General features: G+C 46.0%; 2 protein-coding genes across 2 annotated transcripts; both read right to left on the bottom strand.

Annotated features, from left to right (window-relative positions):
- Nucleotides 1-682: 682 nt before the first annotated feature.
- Nucleotides 683-9,611, bottom strand: LOC128120565 (cytochrome P450 3A25-like). Its single transcript, XM_052754726.1, has 5 exons — nt 9,605-9,611; nt 8,581-8,741; nt 5,813-6,024; nt 3,844-4,006; nt 683-911 (listed from the first exon to the last, which is right to left on the bottom strand). Exons 1-5 carry the CDS (start codon nt 9,609-9,611, stop codon nt 837-839), a joined length of 618 nt encoding a protein of 205 aa, XP_052610686.1. The 3' UTR covers nt 683-836.
- A 1,088-nt stretch (nt 9,612-10,699) lies between these two features.
- On the bottom strand, nt 10,700-16,476 carry LOC128120564 (zinc finger and SCAN domain-containing protein 25-like). The gene is made up of 3 exons (XM_052754725.1): nt 16,454-16,476; nt 13,744-14,148; nt 10,700-10,996 (listed from the first exon to the last, which is right to left on the bottom strand). Exons 2-3 carry the CDS (start codon nt 14,128-14,130, stop codon nt 10,700-10,702), a joined length of 684 nt encoding a protein of 227 aa, XP_052610685.1. The 5' UTR covers nt 14,131-14,148; nt 16,454-16,476.
- Between the last annotated feature and the right edge of the window lie 10,425 nt (nt 16,477-26,901).

The following is a 26,901-nucleotide window of genomic DNA, read 5'->3' as shown; positions in this document are numbered from 1 at the left end:
AACTTCACCCCATTTAGTTATATTACTAGATATATTTTTTAACTAGTCTTATTTTATGTCCACTGGTGTTTTGCCTGTATGTATGTCTGTGTGAAGGTGTCAGGTCCCCGGGAATGGGAGTTACAGACAGTAGTGAGCTGCCATGTGGGTGCTGGGAATTGAACCTAGGTCCTCTGGAAGAGTAGTCAGTGCTCTTAGTTGCTGAGCCATCTCTCTAGCCCGCCCCCCCCCCCCATTTTAATTAAATTTAAAAAGCTTGAAAGTTAAATAAACTAAATAAGTTTCCAAGCAATGTACCAAACCAAAGTGAACATCACCAAACTCTGAGAAGTCAAATGGAGACCCAAACAGATTCAAACAAGGAATGATTATGATCAGACATGCCGTGTTTCTGTTTTATGGATGCATAGGAAGATATCACATATTTATGGAAAGATGATTTCTATTTGTAATATTATAAACAACATTTGATACAGATTTCTTACCAGAATCACCACAGTACCTCCCATTTCATTAAAAAATGATTGATAAGATTACAGAGAAATGCTCAGTACAATCAGAATGCAGAGAGCAAGCTGGAGCTCAATGGGGATGGCTCCTAGAATCAGAGAAATATCTCAGTTCTATCATTGACTTAATCATTTCCTGTAAATCACACAATACATGATACTCAGCACAGACATTGAGCATGCTCAATGAATTACTGAACACCTACTCATCAAGGGCAATTAAGCTGATTTAATTCAAAGGCAAATTAGATTCTCTGATGTTGGGTGGCACGGCCTCCTTGAAGAACAGCAGAAATCTTGAGGGAAACTCAAGCTCCATTTGTGATTTCACCTTGACACAACTTTCAGGATGATGGGTTTTTCTGGTTGAAAAATTGTTCGCTTGCTTAACTTCAAGGGAATCTGGTAGTTGAAGAAGCGCATTGAGAAGCAATGAATGAGCCAGCAATCACAGCAAAGCAGAACAAAATCCATTCAGGACAGTGGTATTTTATATACACAAAACCCTTTAGCTTCATGTTTTGAATTCTTTTTTTTTTTTAAAGATTTATTTATTCATTTATATATATATATATATATATATATATATACAGTGTTCTGCCTGCAGGACAGTGGTATTTTATATACACAAAACACTTTAGCTTCATGTCTTGAATTTTTTTTTAAAGATTTATTTATTCATTTTATACACACACACACACACACACACACACACACACACACACACACACACACACACACACACACACACACACACACAGTGTTCTGCCTGCATATATGCCTGAAAGCCAGAAGAGGGCACCAGAGCTCATTGTAGATGGTTGTGAGCCATGGTTGTGAGCCACCATGTGGTTGCCGGGAATTGAACTCAGGACCTCTGGAAGAGCAGCCAGTGCTCTTAACCTCTTAAGCCATCTCTCCAGCCCATGTCTTGAATTCTTTATACATACATCTTCATTAGGACTGGGTAGTGAAAACACCCAAGTCTACTGTTCATGCAATAAAGTCATTTTGGAGTAATTATTTCATATGGGACCTGAGGAGGAAGAATATGTTGATGCGCGTTCTTCATTGATTCGAATTTAAGTGAAAAGGCTGAGTTTTAAAATTCTAGATCACGGGCTGGGCGGTGGTGGCACACGCCTTTAATACCAGCACTCGGGAGGCAGAGGCAGGCGGATCTCTGTGAGTTCGAGGCCAGCCTGGTTTCCAAAGTGAGTTCCAGGAAAGGCGCAAAGCTACACAAAGCAACCCTGTCTTGAACCCCCCCCACCACCACCACCAAAAAAAAAGTTCTGGATCACATTTTAAGTATGTGGAAGACTGTTTTTGATAGGCAGTATAAAGGTAAATTTACATTTGTTAACACGTAGAAGATAATCCTGAACAGATGTCAGACAGTGCAGCTCTGTGGGTACAACTCAACTTCTCAGTCCAGTTGTGCCTGTTCAGTTTAATGGCGGGCAAGAACTTGTGATGTTTCCTAACATCTCCTCTTAGTAGTGTGAATGGGTAACTTCTGAGTCATTCAGTGTTTCCACCAATCATTTTACCTCAGTCTCTTCAGCCTTATGGGAGAAGAGAATCTGCCAAGAGAGTAATCTGGTCTCTGTAGATGGTGGGGAAACAGTTTTCAAGGAAACTGAAGAATGTCAGCTTATGGGAAGCTTTCAAGATTAAAGTCTTTGTCCATCTTTCTGAAGCACTGTATAGACAGGACAGCTACACAGTTGCCATGGGTGACAAATGAGGGGATAATGACCTCTCTACTAATGGCCATGAAGAAAGGACAGCTGATGAGAGGAGCTGAGTAACTACATACATGACTAGAAATTAGCCTTGTCATTCATTGCTTTATTTGGAAGTAAAGACAATTGACCTTTAAGTTTGGGGAGGGGGCAACATGTCAGCTTCTCTAAGTGTATTGTTTGTGTTTTAACAGCATGCATCTATTCTCTCCAGAGATACACACACAGATAGGCCTATATGCCCATGTACGCTTCCATGAGTAAATTTAAAACATAAAAATAGGTTAAATGTGTATTTAAGAACTCCAGAACAGTTGTAAAATGGTCCTTAAAATGTATTTAGGATATTTGCAGTCGTTCCAGCAAAGCGGTCTTGGTAGAGTAAGTAAACAAAAACAAAGTGAAATTCAAAGACATAATTCTTCCATGCAGAGAACAAAACTGGGTGCATTGCCTTAGTGATGAAAAGAGGCTGCAGACATCACTAGAGCAGAGGAGTAGGTGGGCCATGGACAGACAGCTCGTTTGAATGGCTTAGTCACCTACTTCAACTTGAAGAATAAGGACAGAATGAAGAGTCCAGACAGTAGAAGACAGACTTCAGAGAACATAAAAGAAGTCTTCATGTAGTACAGTTATGAAAGTATGAGATCAAATGGTCAGGATGGTCATGAAGGGTTGAATCTTTGTGTACTATAGTAGTGTCTGAAATCAGTGTTCACTGCAGCCAATATGGATCTCTCTCTCTCTCTCTCTCTCTCTCTCTCTCTCTCTCTCTCTCTCTCTCTCTCTCTCTTTGAGACAGGGTTTCTCTGTGTAGCTTTTAAGCTTGTCGTGGAACTTGCTCTCTGGACCAGGCTGGCCTTGAACTCACAGAGATCAGCCTGCCTCTGCCTCCAGAGTGCTGGCATTAAAGGCATGTGCCACCACTGCCTAGCCAATATGGATCTCTTAAAGCCATGCTCTGGGTAAATCATTTCCATGTATCTGAGGTGATTAGGCACAGTGAGTTTTTAAAGTTACAAAGTTAAAAGCAGAGCTAGTGGCAGGGCGGTGGTGGCGCACGCCTTTAATCCCAGCACTCGGGAGGCAGAGCCAGGCGGATCTCTGTGAGTTCGTGGCCAGCCTGGTGTACAGAGCAAGTTCCAGGAAAGGCGCAAAGCTACACAGAGAAACCCTGTCTTGAAAAACCAAAAAAAAAAAAAGCAGAGCTAGTGCTGGGAAGCCCTCCATTCACAAACCACGGCAAGGTGATTGTTACGAGCTATGAGTATGTGCAACAGTTTCCCCATCTCCAGTTAGTCACACAATTTAAAACCTGGACTTGATCTCAAAGACACTATGCTTAACCATGTCATGCTGATCTGCATGAAACCTAAATAATTTCTCTGTTTGTGCTTTATCCAGACACAGACTTGCAGCTCAGAATGGAAGGTCCTTAAACTCATAGGTCAAATCCTGTATTCCATACAAGGCAGCATAATATGATGAATGACCAATTTCCCCTTTCTGTAGGTGAAACTCTAAATTAAAAAACAAAAAATTTCCAACTAAATGCGATTTATAGAGAGAGTTTCCTGCCTCACCTGTGTTTCCTCACAAGGCTGGAGGGTGAAGTTCTGCAGGACTCTGATGACAGCAAGTTTCATGTTGATGAGGGCAAACCTTAGGCCAAGGCAGTTCCTGGGTCCGTTCCCGAAGGGCAGGTAAACATAAGGATTGATGCTGCCCTTGTTCTCCTTGCTGAACCTGGAGACAGAGTGGGGATGCAAACGAGGCTATGGAACATAAAGACCCAAGAGCTCCGTGTTTGGCGTTCTGACACCCTCAACCAGGATGGTGCAGCTTATGTTTGTGGACTTGCAACTGAACCCTTGCTGTGGATGTCTCACCATACGAATTTTAAGTCAGGGGCTGGAGAGATGGCTCAGCAGTTAAGAGCACTGGCTTCTTCTCCAGAGGACCTGGATTTGATGACCAGCACAGGTACCTGACACCCTCTGGTGATCTTTTGAGGCACCAGGTACACATGTGAATCAGATACATACAGGAAAACGCCCATACACATAAAAAAAGATTAAAAATAAAAACATTGTAAGCTAATGGTCTTTCTATGTCCCTTAAATAGAGGAGTCTCTGGTGTCGAGCTGAGCTGTGCTGAATGGTTTTAGAGAGGAAATGTATCTTTAAATACCAAAATTCTGTCCAGGAAGGGTATATGTTCCCATTCTGAAAGACAAGTCAGAATTAGAGTGAAAAGTATGCTACTGCCTCAACTTCAAGGCAGTTTCTTCTTTTTTTTTTTTTTTTTTTTGGTTTTTCGAGACAGGGTTTCTCTGTGTAGCTTTGCGCCTGTCCTGGAACTCACTTGGTAGCCCAGGCTGGCCTCGAACTCACAGAGATCCGCCTGGCTCTGCCTCTTCTTTTTTTTTAAAGATGTATTTATTTATTATGTATACAGTATTCTGCCTGCATGTGTCCCTGCAGGCCTCAAGGCAGTTTCTAACCAAACAGACAATGGAAAAGTTCTTAAAGCTAATGGTAAATTTAGGAACCAGCACAGAACACATGAAAAAAAGAACAAGAATCCTAAATATGTAAATTTAGATATCACATATCAACTACTACCTAGTCACCAAATAAGACATATATGTATATGACAAGGTGTGGTATATAGGTTAGTGTAGCGGCTTTCTTTGGGCTGCCATCCAGCTCCCAAATCATGTTTCAGAGACTTATTAGTTATGAACACTCAGCCTTATGCCTGTCCCACTAGCTCTTATAATTGATTTAACCTGTTTCTCTTCATCTGCATTTTGCTTTGGAGCTTTTTACCTTGTTTTCATTCTGTATGTCCTACTTTTCCATGACTTTTTTCGTGACCTACTGGCTGGTGGCTGCTTGGCTGGCTGGATCCAAGCATCTTCCTCTCCTCTCTTTCTCTCTTCTCTCTTTCTCCCCTCTCCCCCAGCCGAGATTCCTTTTCCTACTTATTATCTCTGCCCACCAGCCACAGCTATTACTCTTTTGCCTAGCTATTGGCCGTTCAGCTTTTTATTAGACCAATCAGGTGCTTTAGGCAGGCAAAGCAACACATCTTTACATCGTTAAACATATGCAGCATGAACAAGTGTAACACTTCTTTATGTCATTAAACAAATCCAACATAAACAAATGCAACACACCTTAATATAGTTAAAGTAATATTCTACAATAGGTTAGTGTTTAAGTAATTAGTGATTCATAATACAAGTAAAATACACTAGCTTTTGCAAAAACTTTACATACATACAAATAAATCCTTGAGGACATATTTCACTATTAATGGAGCTAAGGTGAACATTTTGGGACTCTGAATGGCCATGAATACTTTTTTTCTGGTCTGTTTTTGTAGCATCAAGAATTATCACTTTGTAATTTTAAAAGGTTTAATTCCCAAAAGAAATACAGATGCAAAGGGATACAAAATCACATATATGAAATTTCCAGTAGGCAGCATAATATGTTTAATTTGCCTGGTTCCTAGTGGGGGACTGCTCTTTGAGGTCTCTGTACCTTTCAGGGCAGAACTCCTCAGGCTCTGGCCAGTACTCAGGATCCTGATGGAGAGGATAGGTTGGTACTATAACTATAGTCCCTTTGGGAATGAACACGCCATTGATTTCCACATCTTTCTTTGAGATCCTTTCTAGCCTGTTAGCAGCTGGGTACAATCTGAGAGTTTCATTCACTACCATGTCCATCAGGGCATCATAGGTGACAGGTGCCTGGGAAGAAGAAACAGATGTTTCCAGATGAGGTTTGGACTCCAATTTCAATTCAGTTTCTAGTGCTATTGCATGTCAGAAGCTGCAAGGACTAACCTCCATTAGTGGATCTTAGCTTTAATAAATCATTCTGCACCTATGACAACCTTTGTCTTGATTATGGCCCATTAGGGTGTGAAGTATAAGTTTTAGCACAGGAGCCATTTGGGACACAGCCCTGTCCAGATCCCCTCCTCCTCCTCATTGTGATGCTCTGATTTCTTTCCCATGTGAGCACATATGACAAATATGACAGTTACACTCAGACAAAGTGCCCTGGTGTCAAGGTCTCATCTGCATACACCAGTCTACACCAAGGAAATAACACCATTGCAAGAAACAACTCCCCACTCGTGGTCCATATCAGGCTTTTTAGATTGTTCTGGTTTTGCATGAGTGTGTGTGTTCATATTCATGGGATGTGGACAACTGCTGTGCACTGACCTGTATGTGGAAGCCAGAGTCCAACCTTGGGTGTCATTCCTCTGGGAGTTCACTTTATATATGTTTTTGAAACAGGTTTGCAGTGGCCTGACACTCATCAAGCAGGCTGGGTTGCCTGGCTAGTGAGCTCCAGGGGAAGACAGGCTCACACTGTCTCTGCCTCCTCAGTGCTCCAATTACACCTTTCCCCTCACATGGGTTCTGGGATTCAAACTCAGGTCCTCACAAAACAAGCATTGTATGATTGAGCTGTGTCCCCACCTTCTCATACTAGGCAATTCCTGCTTGCTAACTCCCTGGGGGGTGGCTGGTATAGTAAGTTGGAAAGAAAGTTACAATGGAGACTTCTAGAAAGACCCACACTAGAAACTGCCTCTGTGTGTGAAGAAGAGTCAGAGCAACAGGAAAACAAGAAACAAAACACAATCTTTGTCAAGGAGAGAGGAAGAGCTTCAGAAACACAGAGGAAGTAGTAGGACATGGAAAACACATGGTGGAAAAATGGATTATTTATAGAAAGAAACCAAACTGAAGATGGCTCTGGATGCCTTGTTCCCCAGTTCCAGGGGAAGGGGAAGGGGAAGGCAAAGCCCCTCCAAAACAACCAAGAGGCTCTGGTGAAAGGGGCAGGGAGTCCTCCCTCCAGGACACCCCCACAGCCTCCACAGACTTCAAACCAATGAGGAGTGTGCTGAGATGGGGGCTGACTCCTGCAACTGTGAAGAGGAATCCCACCGTCACTCTGGATGATTCAGAATGGAGAAGCCAGCTGACATCTTTATACAGAACCTTGCATTGGAAACTGAATGCCTGCAACCGTGAAGAGGAATCCTGCTCTCACTCTGGATGATTCAGAATGGAGAAGCCAGCTGACATCTTTATACAGAACCTTGCATTGGAAACTGAATGCCTGCAACCGTGAAGAGGAATCCTGCTCTCACTCTGGATGATTCAGAATGGAGAAGCCAGTTGATGACTTCATACAGAACCTTCCCTCGGAAACTGAACTGCTCAGGGAGGCAGAGAATTGGGACCTATCACAAGACAGGGAGGCTGAACTTAATGCTCCACAACCCTAGGGCAAGAGATTACCTGAGCGACAGTTATGGAAAGAGGCAGGATTAGACGCTTAGGAGCTTAAGAGTACATGTGGCCGGAGGCTGAGGAAATAAAGTGCTCAGAGAAAGGTATCCCTACCATTGATTGTCCTGACCAGGTCTCCATTAGCCACCCAGGAGTGTTGGACTTGGAGACTCCCTGAGGGATCTGTCCTGCATACTGACTTTAATGCCAGCTCTGGTCAGCAGAGGGCACTGACACTCAATTTACAAGAGTGATGCTAACTGCACTCAGGGCTTCAGGCAGGAAGTAGTCTGATATACTATCAATGCCATTATAAACCATGGGAAAAGCTGGGCAGCGGTGGCACACGCCTTTAATCCCAGCAGAGGCAGGCGGATCTCTGTGAGTTCAAGGCCAGCCTGGTCTACAGAGGAAGATCCAACACAGGCACCAAAACTATATAGAGAAACCCAGTCTTGAAAAACAAAACAAACAAAAAAAAAAAAAACAAAAAAAAAAAAAAAAAAAGGAAAGGAAAGGAAAGACTCCCCTAATTCACACACACTCATACACACATATAAATGCCATGCTATCTGACTGGACAGTAGAGCCATTGAGAGTACTGTCAGGTCAGCCTCCCGCGACCAGTGAAGGCCAGCCTAGCACCATAGATAGCCCAGACAGCACCTGAGAACGTCAGCAGAGATAACTGTCCACACATCTGAGGGACTGGTGCTTACCCTTATGTGTCACACAGGTTTTCTGGTGTCTCTTACTTGGTATAGCTGTTATGATAGACACAGACACACCAGAGCCAGCACTGTATTAAAGATCATGTATTTCTACAGGTCACATTCATCTCCCATGTCCCCCCATTTGTTTCTCTTTTAGACTCTTGCTGGTGGAAGAACAATTGCATGGCTCTCTGTAAACATTCTCATTGTAAGTGATGAGACATGTGCTTGTGAATCCTTTACCTCTGCCCTCCCTCTCTGGGTACCACCCACTCACCTTATTGGGCAGAGCTCTGTCAATCTCATCCTGAAGCTTCTTTTGCACACCAGGGTGAGTAGCCAGTTGATACATCACGAAGGAAATGGATGTGCTTGTGGCTTCATAGCCAGCGAAAATGAAAACAACTGATTGGGCTGTGATCTCCGTATCAGAAAGAGCTAAAAGGAAAAGAACATTGTGGATAAAAAAGATCAAAGCAGAACATCATAGTTGAGATGAAAAGAAATTCAAATGGTGCTCCCAGCCGTCCGGAAACGAACAGAGAAAGGCAGTTCAGAGTCCCTGGGACTGAATTCCACCCTGGTGCCCACCTGTCCTGTTAGATCAGACTCACCACCACAAATGTGGATGAGCTGGGAGAACTGCCATCTCCCAACAGCTTTAATGCAGGGGCCAACATGCTCACACCCTGCTACTGTGGCTCTGCTTACCCCCACCACCTCAGCATCCAGATGCACCTGCTCTCCCTCTTCTAGTTTGAGCCTGGAAGCCTGTGTGTCCCCTCAGGCCCCACCTGAAGCTTATGTTTTTCTAAAGAACTGTTCAGTAGGTAAAGCCTGATGATCCACATAAAGGCAGAAGCAGAGAAACAACTACACAAAGCTGTCCTCTGACCTCCACACATGGGCTGGGACGAACACCCTCATATCCATTTTATACACATGCACACGATGATAAGTAATAAATTTTAACTTTTGAAGAATAAAGTCATGTTAAATAAACAAAATGGAGTATGGTGCTTAGGAATAAGGATCAGCTGGTAGAGTGCTTGCCTAGCACATCTAAAGCCCTGGGCTCCATTCTCAGCATCACACAAACCAGGTGGGGTGCCGCAGGCCCAGAATTCCAGCACTTAGGGTGTGGAAACACAAGAATCCGGAGCGTGAAGACATCCTCTGCTACTTTTTTTTTAAATTAAAGATTTACTATTTTATGTGTGTGAGAGACACACACACATGTGCAGTCCTCAGGGAGGACAGAAAAGAGCCTCCGCGTGGAACCACAGGAGGCTGCAATCCACCTGACATGAACGCTGGAAGCCTACCATGTGTGCTCTGGAAGAACAGGAAACACTGTCAACTGCTGAGCCATCCCTCCGGCCCCATCAGCTACACATTGAGTTTGAGGGTAGCCTGGGTTACATAAGACCCCGTCTCAAAAAGTAAATAAATCAACAAAATCTCCAAAACAGGTAAATTAGCTCACCTGGGATGTTGCTGCAAGGAACCCAGGAGCAAGCTCTTGGTCTCTAGTGCTCACAGAGGGAAGACCTGGACCCGCATGAAGAATGGGCAGTGCTGAGCAGAACACACAGAAGGATCAGGGCTGTCGTCCACCAATTCAAAAGCACCCCACCCAACACACACAATCTCAGAACCACAGATCACAAAGAATTACTTCAGGGCCAGGCAGTGGTGGTGCACACCTTTAATCCCAGCACTTGGGAGGCAGAGGGAGGCAGCTTTCTCTGAGTCCGAGGCCAGCCTGCTCTACATAGTGAGTTCCAGGACAGCCAGGGTTACAGAGAGAAACGTTATCTGAAAAAAACAAAAAGGAAAGAGAAAAAAATTTCAGGACCATAACGACCCACAGCCAGGAGTCTGGGTGTCCCCTGCCCTGTTCTGGCTGAGAGGATTGTCCTGGCCCTGTCCCCTCAGAGTTAGCCACACTCCTGAGGCATTCATGAGGACAGCTCTCTGAGACTCAGGAATAATGAAGTCTCACGTGGGTGTGGTCTATCTCCCCACTTATCATCAGTGTAGCTGCTAGTAGTTCTGGAAGGGATGAGGGAAGAGAGAAAAAAATGATAACAGAACATGATTCTAGTTGTGCCCTGTAAAACCAGTCAAGGTGTAAAGAACCATTCCATCTGCTTCCTACCGGGGCAGACAACGTGGCCTGGAAAAATCAGAATTACACCTTACCAGCACCTACTTAGCCCAGTGCTGAGTTTCTCTCTCTCTCTCTCTCTCTCTCTCTCTCTCTCTCTCTCTTTGGTTTTTCGAGACAGGGTTTCTCTGTGTAGCTTAGAAGTCTGTCCTGGGACTTGCTCTGTAGACTAGTCTGACCTTGAACTCACAGAGATCTGCCTGCCTCTGCCTCCAGAGTGCTGGCATTAAAGGTGTGCACCACCCTGCCTGGCACCAGTGCTGAGTTTCTGAAGAGACTGGGGGTGGACAGGACCTCCCATCCTCATCACCTGCATCTTACCTTGCTCCTGGAAGGCCTGTGTCCCGTCTCCAGGGCCCTGGCTCAGCTGTTCTGCAGTGCTTGGGCCTAAGCTTTGAACTCCGTCTCCCTGAAGTATCCCCCACTCAGGTTTGACTTCTACTGGCCCCAAGTGGATGCTTGATTGCCAAGATCCTCCACCAAGGGCTGTGACCAGCTGCTCTCCCTGGGCATGGCATGGAACCTAAGAAGAAGAATGCCCATACCAATTAGAAGGAGACCTGCTGGAAACTGTTAAAAAGAGAGCTGAATTAGAACAGAAAGAAAGCAAGGCTGGGGGTGTGACTCAGTTGGTAGCGTGCTTGCCTGCATGCATGATGCCCTGAAGTCCTGGGTTCCATCCCCAGCACCACATAAACCCAGTATGGTTGGTGGTCAAGCCTGCAATCCCAGCACTCAGTAGAGGGAGGAAAGTCTCTCTCTCTCTCTCTCTCTCTCTCTCTCTGGGTTCAAAGCTAGCCTGGTCTAATGAGTGAATTACAGGCCAACCAGGGTTACATAGTAGACCCTGCTTTTTTTTTTACCTAAAAAAACCAAAAAGGTAGAAAGAAGAGAGGGAAAGGAGAGAAGGAAGGAGGGGAAGGAAGGAAGGAAGGAAGGAAGGGAGGGAGGGAGGGAGGGAGGAAGGAAGGAAAGAAGGGGAGGTATAAGAGAAAGAGGGTGGGAGGATGAGGAAGGAGAGCTGCTGACCTCTTCCACATGAAGAAAGCTAAACTCTCCCAAAATGAAGTAGCAAATGAGAAAGCTGCTCTACAAAAAGTGGAACATTGCAGCGGCGTTCTCATGGAAATGAGGCCCTGGCTCTCTCCCCCCTCCTCACAGTTTTTAATACTGATCATCAACTTTACAGGTTCTGGAGTCACCTGTAAGACGAACCTCTAGGCATACCTGTGGGGGACATGTGTCTAGATTTGGTTACGTGGGGTGGGAAGCCCCACCTTAATCCAGGTGGCACTATCCCATGGGCTGAAGTCCCACAAAGAATCAAAGGAGAAAGTGGGGGCTGGAGAGCTCGGCATCTGAGCACACACACTGCTCGTGCAGAGCACCTAAGTTTGGTTTCTAGTGCTCACACGGGGCAGCTCACAACCATCTGTAGCTCCAGCTCCAGGGGATTCAATGTCTTCTGTGGGTACCTGAATACATGTGCACGTTCTAACACAGAGACTCACAATAAAAAGGAGTAAATGTTTTCATCTTTAAAACAAAAAGGAGAAAGTGAGCTGAGCACCAGCATTCCCACTGCTTCCTGAAGGGGATGTAATGTGGCCAGTTGTCTCACCCTCTTGCCACCACACTTTCCCCACAATCTGTGAGCCAAAATGTGAGCATCTTTCTATTAACTCCTGGCCTTAAGGTATTTATTTAAGGCAGGAGAGATGGCACCTAAGAGCACTGACTGCTCTTCCAGAGGACGCTGGCTCAATTTGCAGAACCTACAAGGCAGCTACTAACTAGCTATAACTGCAGTTCTAGGGGATCTGGATTCCAGAGGCACTGCATGCACATGCTGCAGATATACTTGCAGGCAAAACACCCACACACATAAAATAAAATAAAATATTTTTTGTTTTTTTTTTTTTTTTTGAGATAGCGTTTCTCTGTAGCTTCGGAGCCTGTTTTGGAACTCACTCTGTAGACCAGGCTGGCCTCAAACTCACAGAGATACGCCTGCCTCTGCCTCCCGAGTGCTGAGATTAAAGGTGTGTGCCACCACTGCCCAGCTTATAAAATAAAAAATGTAAAGATATTTAAAACGTCTTATTTTTTTGCATGTGCATGTGTGTGGATGCATGTGCATGCATATGTAGAGGACAATGGGTGACCTCAGTGTCTTCCTTTATCACTCTGGGCCTTATGTGATTAAGCCAAGCCTGTCACCTGATTTCTTGCTTGCCGATTACACTGTCCACCAAGCCAGCTCACTCAGAGGATGCCGACTCCATCTCCTGAGTGGATTACAGGTGGACCATCATGCCTACCCAGCATTTGTGTGGGAGCTGGAAACACGACTCCAGTCCTCATCCTTTCATAGCAGATGCTTCATCCACTGAACCATCTCCCAACCCCTAAAACTGTCTTGTAATACACCCCACTCCGCTCCTCCTAAAACTCCTTTCTGCAACAAAGTGAAGCCCAAATCTGGCTAGCCTGATCGGAGATTCCTAAAGGTGAGTAAGGAATCCCAGGGTGACAGAGTGGGCTTGTGCCTGAATCCCAGTTGCCACCGGCAGAGGGACTGCCATTAGCCTCTTCCCCAAGAGCATGCAGAGCTCACAGTGGACCCCGAAAACCATCAAAACTGCTTTCGTTGGATTTGAGGCTCACCAGGGGGTCCCTGATGCCCAAACCAAGGCATCATGCCCTCCTGCCCGTGGATATCTTCCCTAGAGATGGCTCTTTAAAAAAAGTCTTCTACATGTGTATATGATGTGTGTGTGTGTGTGTGTGTGTGTGTGTGTGTGTGTGTGTGTGTGTGTGCGCTCCTGTGTGTGAGTATGGGCATGTGTGGAGATCAGAGCACACCTTCCAGTGCTGGTTCTCACCTTCCACCTTATAATAGGGACTCCTGCTGATCACTGCTGAGGATGCCTGGCTACCTGGACTTACAAACTTATGGGGCTCTCTTTTCTCTGCCTACCATCTCACCACTGGGATTACACATGCACATTGGCCTATGTGGCTTTTCCATGGGTCTTGGAGATCCGAACCCGGATTCTCACGCTTGCGTAGCAAGCTCTTCACCCACTGAGCCATCTCCTCACCCCGACTCTTCTTGCTAAAATTGTAGCCACTCTCCAGAAAGGCCCTTGGGGGCTGGGGGATGATGGAGCAGGCTCTATGTCTCATCCACTCCAACACTTCCTTAAGCTCTCCACTTTTGATTCCCACACCAACCGTGCAAGGCCTGGACACCCTCTTCTCACCCACCGCCTTGGCCTCAGGTGTGCTCTCCATCAGGTCCTCCACCATGGCCACCAGAGCCTTGCCGCTGTCTGGGCTGTGATCTCGGATCCAGGTGTAGAACTCGCAGGGCAGGATGGTGAGGAACTGCTCCAGCACCAGCAGCTCCAGGATCTGCTCCTTGGTGTGCAGCTCCGGCCTCAGCCACCGCCGACAGAGCTCCTGGAGCTCCCTGAGAGCTTCCTGGGGACCAGCAGCCTCTTGGTAGCGGAACTGCCGAAACCTCAGCCGGAATGCCTCAGGACTTGAGTCCTCCCCTCCCCGGCCCCATGGCAGCTCCTTCTCCAGTTTCACCACTGGAGCACCCATCTGCTGCTGAGGATCTTCTGCCATCTCCAGACGCTCTTTCAGCATCTTCAAGCTCCAGCAAGACTGAGGATGACAACAGAGAGGGCCCTTCTGAGAACAGAAGACACACGAGTCAGCCCATCCAGTTCTGTGTCTACACTAGTGACTGTTCTCAGGAAGCTGACGTATATCCTCAAATCCTACCAGTTGACCTGGGGCTTAGGTTAGTCCGGCTGGAGACAATGGTGCAGACAAACTTTGAGGTCAAAACTAACCAATGCATTAGTGGCTTGACTGTGACAGTACACTCAGTCTAAAGACAATGCCACACGGGCTATTGCCACTGCTCTTGACTGTCCATGTAACTAGATGTAAAGTCAGCTGCTGAAGACCCAATACATTTTGGTTGCAGGGCCCAGAGAAATCAAGCTGGAACTGACCTGAAATTTCCTCCCTATTCTCTAGTTTTCATAGTGCTGGAATGTGCTATACGGTCCACTGGAGGAGAAAAGTCATCATTGCTGGTATTACCCAGTAGCGAAGCTTCCTGCTATAATGAAGAATGACCTGCCAGACAAGATGTCCCCTGGTGTTATAGTGATGAAGGTTATGGAGGTAACCAATTCCTTTCTGACTGGATTTGTGGCTTGCTCCATAGGAGGGAATTCATGCCTGTTACTGTAAACCTGGTCAAAAGCCCACAGCCAGGGAGAATATGGGCCTAAGGGAGAACCCACTACTGTGGTTTTGCTGAAATAGACGTGGTACCAAACCACCTTCTAAATATTTATGCTTACACCCATAGATTAGAGCTGCTCTCAGGCTTGGTCAGGGAAGCCTTTCTGCTTACAGTTAATGCAGACACTTACAACTGGTCAAAGGGCTGAGACTAAGTGACTATTGAGTGTTCCTTCCTAAACGGAACATCTGTGTCAACACCTCTACACAGCCAAGGCTCAGGGAACATAGCGGAAGAGGGACAGAAAGAATGTAAGAACCGGAAGATGGCCAGGAGTCCCGTGAAGTGCTGTCTTCTGCACGTGACATAGGCAGGGCACTCATGCACTTACTGCAGCCGTGGTCACCTGCACAAGACCTGCACAGGACCAAGCCAGTAAAAGCAGTCAGCAGCATTCCAACAAAAGAGAAGAGGAGGTGCAAATGGGACTGAGATGTATGGGTGATCCTGGGAGGAGCAGGGGTGGGGGTGGGGTTAGGGTAGGCATAGTCAAGATACGTTGTTCGCGTGTCCAAAAATGTCAAGAGAATAGGTAAAAGCTGAGACACAGAGAGAATACGCAAGCAGCATATATAGCTGTCTGCCTCCCAAAACACGGAAGGTTTAAAAGGAAGAAAGATGGGACTGGAGAGGCAGTGATTAAGTCGGTGATTAAGAGCACCTGCTGCTCTTGCAGAGGACCCAGGTTCAGTTCCCAGCACACATGGTGGCTCACAACCATCTGTAACTCCAGTTCTAGAAGATCTGTTGTGTCTTCTGGACACTGGACACCGGGCACACATGCATAGACAAATGTGCAGGGGGAAAAACACCCATACACATAAAATAAAATATATTAAAAAAAAAAGAACGAATAAGTAAGTGTAGTGGCACACATCTTTAATCTCAGCATTGGGATGAAGAGGCAGGCATATCTGTGAGAGTTTGAAACCACCCTTCTCTATATAGTGAGTTCCAGGACAGTCGGAGCTACACAGTGAGACCCTGTCTCGAAAAAAGAAAGATTAGCAGCCATGGTGATAGTTACCTGTAATCCCGGTACCTGGTTTAGGCTGGAGTAGTGAGTTCCAGGCCAATCTGGCTACATAGCTGGAAGAAAAGGAGGGAAGGAAGGAAGGAGGGAGGGAGGAAGGGAGGGAGGGAATAGCAGGTGGGAGAGCGAACATTACACACCAGGAAAAAAAAAAAGGCTGCGGAGCAGACCATAAAATGTATCTTGTTTACTTCCAGGTGGGCAGGCTGGAGAAACAGGCCCCTAACCCCAAGCACTAAGGCGCTCAGATTGTTAGCCAACTAGCCTTCTGCTGTCAATTCTACTGGATGTTTGCGTTTTCCTCAACCCGCCCCTTAAACCGACTCCTCATTTTTCTGTCTACATTACTCGTCCCTGCTGCATCGAGCTTTCTCAAAAGTCCGCGCGTGCCCTGAGGGCAAGAGGCCCTCGTGGATCTTTCCACGCAGGCCTCTGGCAGACAGAAGGTGCCGCGTGGCCGTTCTTCCAAGGACTGACTGTCCTACATCTGCGTCTAAAACGCTTAGAGGTGCTTTTCAGAGTGGCAGGGACAAGGTCTTCCCGGGGATCCTGGACACCCTGTGTTAGCTCCCCCAACCCTCCCTGCCTGGCCCGGCCGCGACCCGAGTGAATCTTACCTGAGACCACGGCTGTGCATGGAGATGCGACCTCCGGGCCGCAGCTGCCCTGCCCAGCTGCAAACAGCTCCATCTCAACCCGTCCAGACCCAGCCACGGCCTTGACTGATTGCGCGCTCAATACCTTCCCAGACCTGCGCCGACCGGGAAGTGGGAGGCAGATGCTGTCAGGCAGGCGCCCTATAGAATGTGCCTATGTCTCTTTCCTCCAAGGATGCTGGGAGGTCTCAGAAGAAGGTATATCTCTATAGTTAGTCAGGGCCAGTGCAGGCTCCCCATCTTTCTCCTGGCTTTACTGCCCCTCCGCACATTTTTCCTTTTTTTTTTAAATGAAACTGTAAAAAAAAAAAAAAAAGGAGCTTCTCAGTCCTAGGCTAAGAGATGCATTAGTCTGTGGGTATAAACATAAATATTTTATCATTTTAAATGTAACTATTCACTGTGTGTTAGGACAACCAGAGGACTCAGTTCTCACCTTCTACCAAGTATGTAGGTCCCAGGGATAGAACTCAGACCATCGGGCTTGGGGACAAGCACCTTGACCCACTGAGTCACCTCACTGGCCCTGAACATAAATATCTAGACAGCAATCTGACAGTATGTTCCTTTGGGAAATGTGATGGTTAGTTTTAACTGTCACCTTGATAACCTAGGATCACCTAGGAAGAATCTCATTGAGGGGCTAGACAATCCCTCCCTGTCAGATTGGCCTGTGGACTTGATGTGGGAAGACCCAGACTACTGTGGGTGGCACTGTTCGTGGGTTTGGGTCTTGGACTCTGAAAGAATGGAGAAAGGGGGCTGAGTAGTAAACATGCATACATTAATTCATTTCTCCCTGCTCTCGACTGTGGCTGTGATGTGACCAGCGGCTTCCAGTTCCTGCTGCCTCGACTTCCCTACAGTGAGGACTGTAACCTGGATGTGTGAGCTAAAAAACCACAATCTCCTCAAAGCTGTTTTTGCTTGACAAAGTCTCTCTATGTAGCCTGGCTGTTCAGGAACGTGTTGTGTAGACCAGGCTGGCCTCGAACTCACAGATATCTGCCTGCCTCTGCCTCTCGGCGCTAGGATTAAATACTACCACTACCATGCATGGCTAATGATTGTATGTTTGGTGGGTTTTTTGAGACAGAGTTTCTCTGTGTAACAGCCCTGGATCTCCTGGAACTCTCTCTGTAGACCAGACTGGCCTCAAATTTACAGAGATGTGCCTGACTCTGTCTCCCAAGTGCTGGGATTAAAGGCATGCACCACCACCTCCTGCCTTAATGTTTTAACTATAACAGAATTACTATAAAAGACATGTATACTGGATTCTCTGGAAAAACAAAGATACATCTTGTGATAAGAATGTTGTCTTAGAGCAGGTGACACTTCAGTTGGGATTAGACATGAGGGATTTTTTCCCTTTCTGGAAAAGAGAGACAAGGGTATTGAAACCAGAGACTGGTGCTCAGGCCAGACATGGTGGTACACATCTTTAATATCAGCACTCAGGAGGCAGAAACAGGCAGATCTCTGTGAGTTCAAGGCTAATCTGGTCTACATAGTTTCAGGCCAGCCAGAACTACATAGTGAGACCCTGTCTCAACAATTAAGTAAATAAGTAAACAAGAAATAATAAAATGAAAAGAGACTGGTGCTTGGAAAGGCATTCATATTTGAAGGAAATGGCATGTTAGAAGATTTCTGATGTACTTCATGTGCCCCAAACTCATCAAGGGAAGAGAGAAGCCTGAGCATGGTAGTGCATGCCTGGAATCCCAGTGAGCTCAGGCTGACCTGAGCTGTATAGTAAAATCAGATGCAGCCTGCGCTACATAGTGAGTGTGAGGCCACTTTGGGTTACATATAATGAGGAGAGAAAGAGAGATAGATGATAGACAGAGGGGCAGACAGATACATAAATAGATAGAAAGATAGATACATACATAGATAGAGATAGATAGATAGATAGAGAGAGAGAGAAAGAGAGAGAAAGAGAGAGAGAGAAAGAGAGAGAGAGAAAGAGAGAGAGAGAGAACCCACTCACCCAGGAGACCTCTGACTTCAGGACAGGATGAGATAGTGTTGACATAGTGGTAGTTGACCTCTCTGTCTCTCCAGAGGCCCAGGTTTCAGGCTAGCCAGGGCTACATAGCAAGACTCTTGTCACAAAAGAAAAAAAACTAAGTAAAAATGGTAGGTTTAATAAGCAACATAAAACCAAAATCTCCTAGTAAGATTTTGTTGCATGTGGTTGGTTGAGATGGCTTAGTGATTAAAGGTGCCGCCACCAGGCCTGACAACCTGAGGTCAATTCCTGGACCCATTTGGAGGAAAGAGACAACCTAGTCCCACAAGTTGTCCTCTGGCCTCTACATTTGCACCATGGCACACCCACACACAAATAAATAAAATGTATTGTTTTAATTAAAAACAAATTTGTTTCACGGGCAAATGTGAAGACTCACCTCTGTCATAGTTATGATAACTTCACCCATGGAAAATCAGAACTCCATTAAGTCAAAAGTGTTCTGCACACCTTAAAACCCAGGATGCATGTATGCACTTGCTCTACCTTGTGGATTTTGGATGCTGAGACAGACCAGGGCAGAGGTCACAAGAGAACAGCTTGGACCTTGCCTCACCTTTCTAAGATCCTGCTACGGTCCCTTATTTCTGTCTTGTGAGTTAACCCCCAAATAAATGCCTTTGTTCATTAAAATAAATAAATAAATCAATAAGTTCAATGAAAACTTTTAGAGAAAACGTCATCGTGGTCTTTTAAGTTTCGTCCTCTGCCCCTACCCTGCTTTGCCTTGTACCCTGGTTCCTCCATTGGCTCTGCCTCCCTTTCCCCCCCTCCCTGGTTGCTCCTTACTTGATGAGGGTAGAGGCTTCCAGTATCAGATAGAGAAGCAGTTCTCAAACAGGCCACTGAAAACTCTTCCGGGGCCCCCTGGTTCACGGACCTCGCCCAGAAGGGAAAATGGAAACAAGCAGAATGTGCAGGGAGCCCAAGACCGGGGCGATGGTCTAAGTGAATCCCTCCATCCTTGCTGTCTAGAGTGAGCACCACCTGTGCAAGTGAAAAGTGACAGCATAGTGGGCCATCCCCAGAGCCAGCGGGATGCCTGTATGTACCACACAAGTGCAGCTGTCGGTTGACTTTATGGTTACAGGCCTCTGTGACTGACCTAAAACATTCATGAAATGCCATCCACTGGTAGCTCACTAGGTGGTGGTAGGCATGGTGAGCAGCCTCTCTCTAAGTACTGATTGCCTCATTTAGAAAAACTGAGGACACTGGCCTAGGCCCTGCCCACAGCCTCAATTAAAAATAAAAACATGTGTGCCCCATACAAAGCAACTCATGTTCTAGAAGTATATTCAAAGAGGCTGGAGTTTTCCAAATCTGGGGACAGGAGTGTTTCTTCTGGAATCCTCTACTCTCTACGGACAGGTGGACTGTGCTGCCCTCTCCTGAAGCTATTGGGCTTTTGGCACTGCCCTGCTGCATGGCTGACTTCAAAGGCCAGGCTCTGAGAGGCCTTCTGCTGGGTCACCACCACTATGCTGTGGGAACCAGACCCCAGCTGTCCCAGCCGGCAGCCAGCAGAGCATCCCTTGGCAGACCTGAGTCAGCAAGGCTTCAGACCCTTGAGGACCCAGCTGGTGGGCAGCCCGTCTGCGTCCTGGAATACAGCTCCACCCATCTGCCCATCCCCCCTGACCTGTCTCCATAATTGCAGAACTGTAGCCAAAATAAGCGTGGTCATCACCTGAGGTTGCTAACATTCTTGGTACAATAGTTTAATTAACAGGACAGATGTGAATGACACTCACCACCAAGTTGTACAGAATAACGCAGATGGTCACACTGGACGCTGACCATGGTTTCTACAAGGGGCCACTCTATGACCGCAAAGAGGAAAAATGGGCTGGAGAGATGACTCAGTGGTTAAGATCACTGGCTGCTCTTGTAGAGGACCAGGTTCAATTCCCAGCACTGACACAGCAGCTCACAACCATCCATAACCCCAGTTTGAGGGATCCAACACCCTCTTCTGGATTCCATGGGCACTGCACGTATGCACTGCATAGAAACACATGCACGTGTACATGTAAAATAGTAAGATAATTTTTGAAGTAAGTAAAACGTATCAATTATGTAAATGTTCATTGCACATGCTAATGTGTAACATGAGGATATTGTCATATACATACATCTTCACATTGAGCATGTCCCCCCCTTACATCCTATTCCCATTAGTCCTTTCGAATACCATTGGTCCTTTTTAACTCCCTCTATATTTCATGCTATTTATACCAATATAAATTTTTGTATTTCTATAAAATCTAGGAACTACAAACTCACTCCTTCCTTCTGGTTTTGCATTGAATTTTTAAGACTCTCCTTCAATAAGCCTGAAACTTATATATGAATAAATTTTAAACTGGTCATCCAAGAATGAAGATACGCAAACTTTTACCAAAGTCTTAAAGTTAGTGCATACTTTTCCCCTGGGGAAAGGAATGTTGTGAGAGGTGTTGACACCCTGCAAACCAGAACTGAGAAGAGGCACACTGTTGCCTGTGGAAGCCCAAAGGGAATAAACATTTAGCATGCATAGAAAAGGAGAGGAGCCTAGCCCGGTGAGGACATGGGCACATGTCCCTATTTGTGCCTTCACCTCTGGTGACAGTGGTATGGGGTTTTCCAGGCATGGGGAATCTGTTATCATATACCCATGATGACATACTAGGAAACTGACGCTAGAATGATCTACAGGGAGCAGGTTGGGACAGTGGGAAGATCCTAAGAGAAAATTATGTTTTCCTGGGATGCACGTGGTATAGAGGTAATGGTTTGGAAACCTCTTCTGCCTTCTCAAAGCTGAGGGTCTGGCTGAAGCCAGGCTTCCCAGGTCAGTGTGTGGCATGGGCCTATGGACACCACTGTGTCCCACTGTTCACATGGAAAGGCAGAGGGAGAGAATCTGGCAGCCCTGGTCAGCCTGAGAGAAAGCCTATATGGAGGAGGCACAGGCTGGAGACTCCCAGGAAGTGACCTCACGTTCTTAGCATTATTACAGATGGAACTCAGACTCCTGGTTACCAGGTAACCAGATGTCAGCAGCAGCCTCAACTGACCCACTTCACTGGAAGCAAGATGTTCTCCTGTTTGAGGAGTTCCAGTGGCTCAGACACCAAAAACTTAAGTGCCCTGGCCTTTTCCAACTTGTGGTACGCTATATATAGTGAAACCTCTGTCCATTTTCCCACAGGGAAAACGAGGTAACCCAGGTCAGTCTGTGGCAGGAAAACTTTCTGGTCCCCCTGATCCTCTGCAGTTCCTGACTGGGTCAGTGTTCCTGTGAGAACACTGAGGAACATCCTTTATGCTCACTTGTCACTTCAGTGTGTGGTACTGGGTTGTTATTGTCTCTGAGATTTCACATTTAAACCCTCTTTCCTTCCTTGGTCTTTCCTCAGGATAACAGGAAGCTGGATAACTACACAATAGTTGATCCCAAGAGCCCAAACTACATGAAAGATCTCATTAACCATGTATCAACAGCCATTAAGGACAGAAAGTTTCTTTTTATGTATATCATGTTGGCTATCTACCCTAAGTTTGTGACCACCTGGGAGATGCTGGACTTGCAGACTCTCAAGCCTCTTGGTTTGGTTTGAGGAGGACTCTGCTCTTCTCTGGGACTGTATGCTCTCACAGCACACATATGATTGTACCCTGGCATCATTGGTCCTGGGCCTTCAAAGTGACATGGCGAGAGATAGGGGTGGAGGAGACAGCTCTAGATTGTGTCATTCACTTCCCCAAGAAGTGTTGATCACTGTCCTTTCTTATGCCTTGAGCAGAGCCTTTTCCCCTTTTGTAGAAAATGTTCTTGACACTATCTAGGTTTGAAGGGATTAACGGAAACAGATAAGGGTCCCTAGGGCCACTCAAGAAGTCCTGTACCTAAAATCCTAGCAAGATCCTTGAAGAGCTGTGACCAGAGGCTCATTCCCAGGCCTTCAGCATGGAAGTCAGAACAGTGCAAGGAGCCCTGAGCACCCTCCTCCCTTCCTGGCTTCTGTTCCTCCACCAGATTCAAGTAGCTCCCTCTAGATCTCTTGGTGGTTTGGGGACACATGTTCTTAGTGGTGACACCATCATGAAATGCCACAGGTATGGATCCATGCAGCATGGCTATGTGGAGAATCAGCAAATAGAGATGTGAGTTGGACTCTAGGTAAAGATGGACATAAGAACCTATCTGCACTGTGGGATGTTTAGGGTGGCTAGGGTTGAGGACTGAGCCATTACCAGTCACCCTGCTCTTGGGATTTCTACTAGAGGGATGGTACCAGAGACTTCACGTGTAGGTGGAGAAAAACAGAAATCTCCAATGGTCTCCTTGGTCCTGAGGAGCACAGGGATTGATGGAAGCTGAAGGGCCCTAGGGGAAACCATCCCCACTACAGCCCAGCCCAGTCGGCCCAGTCCCTCCTCCAAGGGACAGAAAGTGTCTCGAGCCCTGTCCATACAGCTCTACCCTCCTGACCACCATGCCCAGCAGCACGTGGACTGGGCAGCCTTTTCCTCATCTAAGGGACACTGCTGTGCTGGTGAAGTGAGGCCAGGCTTCTGACTCTACTTCCCGCCAACCTGGTCCTCCCTGTAGTGCCTTATTATCCTTCCTGTCAATATGGAGAATAAAACACCCCCGGGACTTCAGTCGGTCTCCAAACCTTGCCGTGGCCAAGAGGCTCATGAAATATCTATGGCCCGGCAAGCCTGCAAAAGACCTCACTCTCCAAGAGCAGAGCTGGAGGAGCAGGAGTTCAAAAAGGGTGAGGAGGCCTGGGGTAGGTGCCTGGGAAGTTAAGAGGTAGTTTCGGTGATGGGTTGTACCAGGGAATTGTCCAGATGTCCTGGCCTGGAACCAGAGCTGGACACCAGTTGGGTAAGAGGTCCTGTTGTGGGGAGAGGGGACTGTGGATTTTCTGACACAAACAGACCTTGTGTGACCAGCAAGGCCAAGTCTGGGAAGCTCACCCCATCATGGAAACTTTTAGGGTACCTCCATTAATGGTCCATCTCTTTCTGTCTTAGATGGTGCACTCCTCAGGGAAATAAATCAAGAAACTCCAGTGTGGAATTCCTCAGGGATTGGAGATATTCCGTATCTGAGACCAGGTTCTGAGGGAGGGCCACAGGTGTTAATATTCTGACCCACCCTTTGAAATCCCACCCCCTTGGCACTGCCCTGCATCCTGACATAAAAGCCTCATTCTAAGCAAAAACTTCTCCTCTCTCTCTTCTCCTTTTGCTCCTAGGAGGTATGCACCCCTTGACCCCCTCCCTCTCTTCCTCCCTCTCCTTTCTTTCTATCTTTCTAATAAACTCTTTCTGCATGTCTGTGTTGTGAATTACTGGCTGCTGCCGCTGCCGCCATGCCCCCATGGCGTGCATCTGCCCAGTCCGCCACTGCATCTGCCCAGCATGCCAGCAAGTTTTCCCCCACATGTGGACCTTGGCCCAGTCAGCCTTGTGTCCCTCGAGTGCAAATTCATAGCATTGACACCCAACATTGCCAGGCACACATGAATATCATAGCAGAAAACAGTTGACATATTCAAAAGTCAATTAACACCTAACACCAATACCCATTTCTCTGGAAAAGTCCTTGACCTTCCAGGTAATAGCTTTGGTCATAGCTTATTCCTGCCACATATTTCTGAGGCCTGCAGCAATATATGCCTGTGGATGTTCCAACTGCCAGGTGGATATTTCCACCTGCTGTTGTGCAACTAGGTTCACCAGAGCAAGACAAGGGGAGCAAACCAGTCAGCAGTGTTCCTCCATGGTCTCTGCTTCAGTTCCTGCCTCCAGGTACCTGTCTGCATTTCTGCCCTGTCTTCCCTTCATGATGGACTGTAGCATGTAGATGAAATAAATGCTTTTCCAAAGTTGTTTTTGGTCACTGTTCTATCACAGCAAGAGAAAAGAAAACAAAGACACCCTAGGAGACAGCAGGGCCCCAGAGCCCACTGGTCAGCCAGTCTTGTCAGTTGGTGAGCACTGCATTCAGTGAGAGAACATGGCTCAATAAAAACCAAGAGTAGAGGGATTAAGGATGACACATGGCACCAAACTCCTGCTTCCACCCATATGGACACCACATGACCATAAACACACATGCACACACATACACATGCATACACCACACATACACATGGCTACACATGCTCACTCCACACAGATGAATGGACACATAGACCACACATATACATACTTACACATGTGTGTGCATACACACACCAAAACTTGTGTGCAGATGTAAACATACCATACACACATACATTGTTAACCGTTGGTTCTTTCAGATAGTGTTGCCTTCTTTTATCATTTGGACTTTTAAGTTTACTACTGATTCCTGTATCTCTCCTTGTTGTATGAGTTTGTTTCTTTAGTGGGGAAGAAGGTAAAGATGGGCGGTGATAAAAGGTCTGTGACGCTAGGAGAAATCCTCCTTCCTGGCAAAAGGACTCTGGTAATGATGGCCACTCAAGTGGGAATCTGAAGCAGTTTCATTCCAATAAGATAAAGTATGTCTCTATGGACTTCAAGAATTCTCTGGGAAGGGGAGGTCCAGCACAAGCAAGAAGCAAGGTATTTAATATGAGGCCTGTGCAACATGACGGAGGAAGGGATCTGGAATTGAGACTACTTGCAGGGGTCATTGTTCTCTGTTTGGTGTGGGTAGGAGTGACACAATCAATGTGTGACTATGTGACAGTAAAGAATCTGCCTTGACTTCTGGACGTGTCGGTTGGAGTGGGGATGGGTAGTTACCTTCTTTGCTAAGCTCATGTTTATTGGTTACTATTCTGTTGTAATAAAAGTTCATAAACATGGAATCTTTTTTTAAAAAAGAGATTTATTTATTTATTATGTATACAATGTTCTGCCTGCATGTATGTCTACAGGCCAGAAAAGGGGACCAGATCTCATTACAGATGGTTGTGAGCCACCATGTAGTTGCTGGGGATTGAACTCAGGACCTCTGGGAGAGCAGTCACTGCTCTTAACCTCTGATCCATCTCTCCAGCCCCTAAACATGGAATCTTAAGAAAGAGCATATCTGGCTCATTTTTGAAGGGACAAGAGCCAATGTTGTTGGGACAGAGGCATGGCAACTATTAGTAATCTTGAACGCAAAAGGAGGAGACTGAGTGTCACATCCTTAAACTCAAGCAGGAAAAGAGAGTAAATGTAGACTAGGCTGTCTCATCTTAATGACAGTCCCAGTGATGGACTTCTGCCACTAAGGCTCCTCCATAAAAAATTCCATGTAATATACCATCAACTGTCCCTATGGGTCTATGTGTTCAAATAATCAATTTGTATGAGACATTTCTAATTCCAAGTACAACAAGTGTTTTGTTAAATGTATCTCATGTAGTAAACAATTTGTTTCTAGATGGTGAATTTGTAGAAGACACGGATGTGGCACTAGCTATAGGAACTGTGTCACTGGGGGATACAGACTCTGTTAATGATGATCTCTGACCACCATGGATTCAATTTCTCTTGAAAGACTTTGAACAAATAAACCCTTCCTCCCTAGAGTTGGTTCTGGTCTGGTCTGGTCCCAAACATGAGAAAAATACTCAGGGCATTGGTTGTGGTACAGAACCTGATCAAAACCACTGTCAGTTCTGACAAGCCATGATTGGTTGGTTGCCTGTGGTGATGTCACAAGGAGGCATTATGAAGAATGCTAGCAACTAGTCCATGTTAGGCACTACCTGCTCTGTGCTCCTGTCCTTATGTCTTGGAATACCTTTTGGTTACAGGGCGATTGGATTTAAAATTGGCTCATAGATTAGGAATCTCCAATCTTCTGGACCTTGCTAGAGTGAATTATTTCTGGTTTGTTGGTTTTGCTTCCAGGGGCTAAGGTTTGCTGTTTCACATTTACCTTTATATTATTGGTTTATATCCTAGGATTGATTTGTGAATGTCTAAGCTAAGTATCCATTATTATCCGATTTCTTATTGAAAATTCATTTAGTCTTAATGTTGGCTGATTTGCTAACAACTCTGTCTTTTTTCTCCCAGCTTCCTTCATCCATGACCTCCATGTTTCCCACCAAGTCACCATCCTACCTCCTTGCCTCATTTTTTTTCGATCTAACAAAAGTATTCACAAGTTTCTTTTGACTGTAATTAATATTATTCTGCTCCAATGTGGTGAGGTACTTAAGCCTTCCCAGGTCTGAGTGCTGAGGGACATAGAAAAATACAGTAGATAGCAATTAATAATTTTGACATCAACCCTCCAAATGAATAATTCTCTGATGGAGGCTACCATGTTAATCATGGCTGCGAGGCCACAGACTCTGATATTATTTGCTTCTCTCTGTAGTTTCTCATGTGCAATAACAGC

Source organism: Peromyscus californicus, unplaced genomic scaffold (genome assembly GCF_007827085.1).
Source record: "Peromyscus californicus insignis strain IS unplaced genomic scaffold, ASM782708v3 Scaffold_2__1_contigs__length_46816999, whole genome shotgun sequence".
Taxonomy (NCBI): domain Eukaryota; kingdom Metazoa; phylum Chordata; class Mammalia; order Rodentia; family Cricetidae; genus Peromyscus; species Peromyscus californicus.
Note: the sequence above shows the minus strand (reverse complement) of the source record. Positions and strands in the feature narration are given on the sequence as shown.